Raw genomic sequence first — 8,836 nt, 5'->3', positions numbered from 1 at the left:
AAACAAAGACAACGCAGCACACAAAGAAACGGAAAAGAAAGAAAAGAAAATAACAAAATAGCAAATAGAAAAAATATGAGAAAAATAGAAGAAAATTGATGTATTTTCGCTATAAAACCCAATTTTCTGTATTGTTTCAGGATCCTTTTTTTTGTTACACACATATTGAAATACAAAAACAAAAGAGGAAATCGAATACCAGTATTTTGGAAGGTGATTCTCAGTTTTTTTTATTTTCTTCTTCGTTTCATTTTATGCAAAAATAATAAAAAGAGAACAGAGAAGTGAAGATTCACCTTTAGGTTGACCGTCGCATCCCTGTCCGCTTCGTCACAATCAGAGTTTGGACAGGGATCGTGAGTTTCCGAACGGTGGCCTGCTCAAGCGGCGGCAAAAGTTAGGGCAAAACCTAGCAAAGGAAAGGGCAGCACCTTTTTTAGCAAAATGAATACTACTTACGTTTTTTAGAAATGTTTTGTTTTAATGATGACGCGATACGGTGCCGTTTAGCGGCCTTAGACTCGCGCGGTGACCCGACCCGAGGGCAGGATCCGCGCGCTTTCGCTGATTGGTTTATTTGCGCGACGAGCCCCTCTTATTTTGTTGTGTTTCGATTTGATTTTCTTCAATCTTTTTTATTTGAATCGCATATTTGATTTTGTTTTCAATTTGATCCACGATTATGCGGTGTCGTTTCCTGTGTTTGGTTTTGATTATCATTTTTTGCGTTTAATTGCCGTTTTGATCCCTCAATTTTGAATCAATTATCAAATTAGCTCGTTTTCTTTCTCTTTTAATTCTAGTGGCAATTTAGTTTTTTTATTTAATTCTAAATCTATTTAATTCTTACTTTGACATATTTATTTCTAGAAAATCTAATATTATTTTAATATTTAAATTTGATATTGTTTTAAAATTTATTGTTAGTGTAATTTTAAAATATAATATGCCATTATTTTAATTTGTTAATTAATATTATTTAAATTTATTATACATTGATGTTTTAAATCCATTAGGTATTTTGTTTTAAATATAATATATTATTATTTATTTCATTATTAAGTATTTTATGTATTTTATTGGAGTGTATTGTAATTTGAATAAATTTTGATATTTTATTTTATATTGTTTTTAATTTTCTTTTTTATATATTCCTATATGGTACATCTTTACATAATAATATTTGTTATAATGCTATTATTCATATAAGTATATAGCTTATTAAATTATTTTTAGTACATATTAATGTTTTGATTTTATATGATAATTAATTTTAAGTGTTTTAATATATTTGCATATGTCTTTCGAATCTATTTTATTTATATATAATTAATTCCTTTTTAGAATTTTGTAACATATTTTACTTAGTTTTTTTATATATTAGTATGTATGTATCATTATTTTTATATTTTATGTCTAACTAATAAATATATATTGCTTACTTTAAATCTATTCCTAATTTGTTCCAAATACTAATTATTTAATATTTTTGAGTTTATTTTGAAGTCATGTATGTTTTTCTTGAATTTTTGTATAAAGGATATATCGATTATAAATTATTATTTTCATTGTTTTGAGGTATCTTTTAGGAGATTGATTATCAATTTACTTGATGCTTAATTATTAATATTGGTATTTGTATAATATTAAACTCATTATTGCTATTTGTATTCCCCTATCTTGCTTAGTACTTCTTAGTGTAGGTTTGGGTTGCTATTTATCTTTTACATTATGTATTGTTATTCAATCATGTTTCATTTGTAAAAATTGCATTCTATTAAAGCACTACAATCCTTTCATTTCATAATTTTCAAAAAAAGCCTGGTGTTCATAGTTATCGAGAGGATTGTGCCGTAACTTACTGGGCTTCAATCCTTCTCGATGAATCTAGATAGCCAAGTGGTTATTTTATTAAAACCATACAATTTTAAAATAAAGCTTTTAAGATTTCAAAATGTTGGATCCTAACTTACTGGATATGACATTTTTTTTATCTCGATTTTAAAGTAAAGGCAATATTTGATGTTTAGGAATTTCGAGAAATTGAACCCTAACTTACTGGATTCTGATTTCTCAATTGACCTAAATAATCAAATATCCTTCTCAAAATATATGAATTTATAAAATTTAAAAAGACAAATCTAACTTCAAAGATTGAGCTGTTGCACCCTAACTCACTGAGTGTGACAATTTATTTCTTTGAAGTGGGTATGTCTTATTATCCAATTCGATTATTCAGGTTTTCATTTCAAGGGATCGTATTTTAAAATCTTTTCAAGTTTTGGCACTAAAACATTAAATAATCAATTCGGTACCAATTTTGGGCGTTACGAGGGTGCTAACCCTTCCTCGTGCGTAACCGACTCCCGGACCTATTTTTCTCTAAATATGTAGACCTAAAATTGTTTTAAGGTAATCCGATCACACATCAATAAAAGATTGGTGGTGACTCTATTTTCAAAAATCGATTCTCGTTTTTTTTCTTTCAAAAAAATGGTTTCGACAGTATGTAAAGCTACCAGAAGAATTAATAATATTGATTATGAATTGTGTCACGGAATCGTCTATGCAAATATCTTGGAATGGAGATTATATGAGTAAATTTAAACCAACGAGAGGAGTGAGACAGGGTGATCCCCTATCTCTATATTTGTTTGTATTGTGTATGGAAAGGTTAGGCATCATATTCAGCAGGCTATGGTGGATGAAAAATGGTGTCCCAAATGTTTATCGAATGACAGACCTAGTATCTCTCATTTGTTTTTTGCGAATGATCTCCTACTTTTTATGAGGCAGATGTACAATAGGCTAGAGTGGTTGATGACATTTTGCAAAAGTTTGGGTGATGTTCTAGTCATTGTGTGAATAAAAAGAAATCAAAAGTGTCTTTTTCGACTGTAATGGATGAAGAATTGGCTTTTCAACTTACAAATAGTCTTGGTGTGGCGCGAGTTGCTGATTTGGGACAATATTTAGAGGTTTCGATCTTCCATAACTGGGTAACCAAAGCCACATATTCTTTTTTGATTGAAAAAGTGCGTAAAAGGCTAAGTGGATGGAATGCTAAGATGTTGTTAGCTACGCGAGTAACATTAGTGAAATTGATTTTGTTTTCCATACCAAGCTATTTTATACAATCAGCGCTGATCCCAAATGCGTGTGTTTGGAATTTTAGAAGATTATTTGGAAGTTTGTATGGGGTGCCTTGGGTATAGGCCAGAAGTTATCACTAATTACTTGGGATAAATGTTGTATACCGGTGGACAGAAGAGGGCTTGAGTTTCATCAACTTCATTGCCAAAAGAAGGCGTTTCTTCTAAAATTGGGTATGAAATTCATTAATAATAGTTAGGCGTTTTAGGTAAATATGTTGCATTCAAAATATAATGTGGTTGATCGAGTGCCACGCAATGACATGAGTGGTAACTGTAGCTATGTTTGGCGATCAATGAGGAGCGTTTGGACGAATTTACAGGAAAATACAGCTTGAAAGATAGGGAATGGGAGAGATGTTCGATTCTAGATGAATACTTGTTTTAAGGATATAGGACCTTTAATTGCTTATTGTACAAAACAAAGACCTACATTTCCGGATGCCACAATTTTTGCGATGGTATCATTAGATGAGGATTAGAATTGGTCTTATTTTATTGGTGAATTATCGTATGAGATCATTCACTTACTAGTAGGATCAAGACCGCAACTAATTGATGAAGAAAATGATAGTTGCATATAAAAGGCTCCCGTATCGAGGGTGTACACAGTGGCTAGGGGATACAAAACTTTAAAAGAGGAGTCGTGGAATGATGTCAATGTGAAATGGAATAGAATTTGGAAAGTTAGGGTCCCACAAAGAATAACAATCCTTATGGATGTGCATGCATGGTTGGTTGTTAACAAATATGAAAAGATGCAAGAGAGGCCTAACAGACAATGGATCGTGTTTTATTTATGGCCACATGGTGGAAAATATTGATCATGTGTTGAGAACGTGTTCGGTGGCTCAAGCAATATGGAAGAGGTTAGTCACTATTAATCTCCACAATTATTCCTTTACTATGAATTTTGAGGACTAGTTGTTGCATAGTGTCTTAAATGAGAAGAAATCTTTGGTGAAAGGAATCCATTGGGAGCTTTTTTTTCTAATATCGTAGAGAGACTATGGGAAGGTAGAAATATGACTATTTTTAATGAGCAAAATCTAAGTATGGATGTAGTGGTTACGATGAGTCTATCATAGGCAAGGGTGGCTATGCGATTATGTTTTGATTCATGTGATTCGGCAGCCCTAAGGTGGGAGTTTCCACAGTTAAAGTGGTTAAAGCTTAATACGAATGGTGGAGTTGACTTAGGATCTACAATCGTCACTGTCGGGGGTTTAGTGAGGAATCATAAGGGAGATTTTGTGTTTGGGTATGGTTGAAATTTGGGAGTTAACTCGATGTTAGAAGTTGAACTTCATACAATTGTGGATGGACTCCAATTGGCATGGGAGCAAGGGGTGCGTTGTTTGGTTATTGAGAGTGATAGTAAAACAGTGATGGATTTAATACTTAGGAATGAGAGAGGGGGAAGCTCTTGGTTGGGGTTGGAGATTTGTAATTGGATGGCGAAGGATTGGTATGTTAAGCTTCGGTTTGTGCCAAGAACAACAAATATGACAGTTGACGCTATAGCTAAGGAGGTTAGGAGGCACACAATGGGGTTTCTTTTCTTTGCTCATCTGCCTACTGCCTCCGAAGGTTCCAGATGTGATCATACAAGATAAGTACTAAGCAAGTCTATTTTTAATTTTTCTGTTGAACCTTGCCGTTCAACTTCTTTTTTGTAACCAAAAAAAAACCTTATATTATGACTAGATTATAACACACTCAAAACATGTGTAAAAAATCATGTAAAATATATATATAATATATATAATAATTATTTTGTTCAAATAGTAAAATTTAAAATTTATGAGGTTTTAGTTTCAAATATCATTACATGTTTTAAGTCAATTCATTTAAATTTAAATTTAAATTTCTGTAATTTGAACCCAAACTATTTCTAAACAAAATGATCATCCGACCCATGAATCACCATATCTATTTTACTCTTTTAACATTTTCTTTCTTTTCTTTTCTGTTTGGAAGATACTATATATATATATATATATATATGCAGTGAAACGTCAACATAGGTTTGATTACGATAGACAAATTATAGGGAGAATAAATATAGAAAAATTTGCTATTTTGATGGCCATGCAATAAAGAAATAGAATAAAAAAGGGCAATACACCCAAACACAAGTAACCATCGAAATTGCCGACCAAAGGACTGTGAGATTCCTCTAGGAAATGATTCTTCACCCAACTTGTTTTAGGAAGGAACAGTGCCCGTCCATGCAAATTAAATTAATAACATCAACTTAATTCATCCAAAAAAAAAAAAAGCAAAATCAAAACTACTTTTTTTGAAAGGAGATTTGAAGTCCCTTTCCAAACATTACCATCTTTGTATTTTAAATTATGTCCAAGTTGAAAGAAATTAATCATAAATCATGATATACATACGTGTATATATGTATAAAGGCACCAACCAAGATTATCCCATTGCTACCAGTTGTCTATAGAAAATGACTGAAAAAGAGAATATGACGTGAAAGCAATGGTCGAGTACTTAGAAGGATACACTAACTTAGTTGTTTCCATTCTTGATATGCCTTTGATAAATCATCAGGTTAATTAGGTTTTCCACTTGTCTAACTTGTTTTGAACCATTAAGAAGTTACCCGCTTCAATCACTTCCTTTCATTGTAAGGATTTGAGCAAACTTAATCTCTTTTTTTTTGGGTAATTGAAGTTATCCGAGATTCAACCTAATGAATTTATATTTTACCAATTGTTGATACAAGTCTCAACAAGAGAAAAGTTAAGTAGGAAAAGGTGGTGGAGTAAAAGGGACCGGTTCACCAAAACAGACGAAGAGTTAGAGAAGTACAAGAGGAGGAAGAATGTTGTCGTGAAGGCTAAGAAGGCTGAATACTAAGAGCAAGTATTCAAGGTTACTTGTGAGGAAGAGGATCCCTTTCTCTTAAAATTGGAGGGTATTTTTAGGAGATGCCTCTTGTTTTGTAGTGTTGACGTGGCAAGGTGGTTATAATCATGGAGTACGTGAGGGATATATACAACGAGACCTATTTTGTTATGTCTTTTGAGGGAGTACAAGGTTGTTATGTTCAAATGAAGCCAAGTGATCCCTAAAGAGAGTGTTCACACTGAAAAGCAAGTAATCAAGCCACAATAAGTAGAAAGCCTGATGAAAGGACATTCTCACTGTGAACGGATAGTCTCACAGCGGGTGATTAGTCTGAGAGGTTGAGTGGTCGAGGACAATCCGACTAACAAGAGATGGAAGACCATCTTTAAGTGTCCAGTTAGTGCCTCCTCGGAGTGTCACGAGTCTAGCTTGTGTGGGGATATAGCACCAATAAACATAATATATAATTTTTTTCTTTTTTGATATTAAATCTATATGAAATTTGGAGTAGAGCTAGGTTAGATCTCTCAACAGAGGGGAAAAGCTCTCCTAACACTAGGTTTTTTTCATCCATAAAACTTGAATCTCAAACTTACTTATGTGGCATCAGGTTACTTACTGCTCAACCCAACATTAGTAATTAGCTCTAGACTTGCTGTTTGTGTTTGTGTACAAAAGAAGATGGAAATTGAGAATTAATCAAATAAACTTTTGTTAGTTTATTGAAAAACAGCCAAAATTTATTGAAGAAGTTGATGAGTTGTGACCTCATTATGGTCAAAAACAAAAGCAGAAGATTAAAAGAAAAGGCAGCGCTTTTCGTAGCAACTAAGGTTCAAGTTAACATTCATTTTTTCTTTTCACGATATGAAGAACAGCTAAAGTGCAATGAAATTTGGCAATCCCTGCTAAAGGGTTAAGCACTCCATTACTGGAACATCAAGTTGTTTAACTTATCTCCTCTAGTCGAGGACTGGAGCTGGAAGGGTCCTTTTTATGTTATTGGCATATGCATATATATAGCTTTGTTACTCAAAAGATAGATGAGGAATATTCCATGGAATGCATGGGTGCACTCATCCATGTTACAACTTAAAAAAGGGAAGTCACCATGAATAGATAAATCATAAAGAAAACATCAGTTCCCTTTATGTTCCCAACATTGAATTTAGTTGGGCAAGTTTATGCTTTTATGTGTGAATCTTGGTGTCTTGCAAGATAACCAGTACGTGAGCAAAAGCAAGCCATCGTCCTTCTTTTTCCTACAAGGAACTTACCCAATGAATTACATCCGTTGTAGCGCTTATGAAAAATATAGCTTTAGAGTCAGTGTCCCAAATATCTTTTTCAACAAAGCTGAGATATTCAAGCAAATATCTTTGTTGAAAAAAAGTGGTATTGAAAATCCAATGTGAAATTAAGAATAGCAAAGAAGAAAAATGCAGGATTACGTCACTACGTGTGCGAAGCATACAGGCACTTTTTGTCAACCAGTGAAGAGAACTTTGGACATGAATACATCACTGACCCACTAATACATGCAACCAACAAATAAGATTGTTTTTTTAAAGAAAATTTCGGTTTTAATTAGATTTTGAATCAAGTTAACTTGATTCATAAACAAAGACAAAACTCTCATAATATTATTTTCTCCATCAACAATATTTACTCCAATAAATTAATTGGGTATGAAGGAAAATCCTAAAAAAAAGATATGAAAGAAAAGGGTACACTATGGATGATGCAAATCAATGGATATGGACAGGCATGTACATGCAGCAGGGGGTTGGAGTGATTGTGACGACCACTGGGGGTACTGTTATCCATAGTAGAAGAGAAGATATAATTTGGCTGTCACAAAGCACTGACAGCACAGTCAATGGTATAAAGCAGGCATGTATGCAGTCAATAGAAATTTGAGGATTGTCTTTGTAAGATTCATATTCCATTTCTGACAAGGAGTGAGATTTGTTTGATTGCTATTTAGCGGACTGCTCTATAATGTTGCAGCATTTGACATGAAATATGTCAGAAAGCAATTTCACTGGTGTTCCACCAAAACATACATCCACAGTGAATAAGAGAATGGAAGGAAAAGAAGCAATTGTTACCTCCATAAATTAAGAAAACCACTGGTTGATAGTCACATCAATATATCATTAGTTTTTCATCACAACTGATTTACCCATCCTTGGAGTAAGGTTTAAAATTTAGAATTTTGGGCTAATATTTTGTAGAAAAAAACAAGTGTTTAATTTCGAAAGAATTGTCAAAACCTTAGCACATTATGCAAGTTATAAGTTCCAAAAATTAAAAAGAAAATCTGAATTATTAATATAACATAAAATTAATAATTATTTGGTCCAATGATGTGAAAAGCTCTCAAACTTAAAAAAAAAAAAGTAATTAAGGCTCTGTTTTTTTTGGGCACTCAATTCGATACTTGAACATTCAAAATGTATTAAAAAGGCCCTCAAACTTTTAAAAAAAATTAAACCCCTAATTTTTTGTACTCAATTGCCAAAATACATCAAAAAGACCCTCTAACCATAAACTATAACAATTGACCGTTAAAGTCAACTGTCTCTAATTTTTTTTCAGTTAAAGTCATCTCGTGTCACAACCATTGCATCACATGTGATAAAAAATTTATAAAAAATTAAAATCAATAAAAGTTATAAAAATTATTAAACTTTAATAAAATATAAAAAAAACTTAAAATTTACTAAAAGTTAGAAAAAAATCGTAAAAAATATAAAATTTTACAAATTTTATAACAATCATAAAAAAATATAAAATGTATCAAAAAGGTCTTT

At 32.3% G+C, this 8,836-nt stretch overlaps 1 protein-coding gene across 1 annotated transcript; it reads left to right on the top strand.

Annotated features, from left to right (window-relative positions):
- Positions 1–4,441: 4,441 nt before the first annotated feature.
- On the top strand, positions 4,442–4,768 carry LOC105761968 (uncharacterized). The gene has a single exon (XM_012579896.1). It carries the CDS (start codon positions 4,442–4,444, stop codon positions 4,766–4,768), a length of 327 nt encoding a protein of 108 aa, XP_012435350.1.
- Positions 4,769–8,836: the final 4,068 nt, after the last annotated feature.

This window comes from Gossypium raimondii, chromosome 12 (assembly GCF_025698545.1).
Source record: "Gossypium raimondii isolate GPD5lz chromosome 12, ASM2569854v1, whole genome shotgun sequence".
NCBI classification, from domain to species: domain Eukaryota; kingdom Viridiplantae; phylum Streptophyta; class Magnoliopsida; order Malvales; family Malvaceae; genus Gossypium; species Gossypium raimondii.
The sequence above is the reverse complement of the archived record's forward strand: the minus strand, read 5'-3'. Positions and strand labels throughout refer to the sequence as shown.

Bases quoted from the DNA above. Each gene is read 5' to 3' on its own strand.
- LOC105761968 (XM_012579896.1), top strand. From the start codon at position 4,442: ATGTTAGAAGTTGAACTTCATACAATTGTGGATGGACTCCAATTGGCA.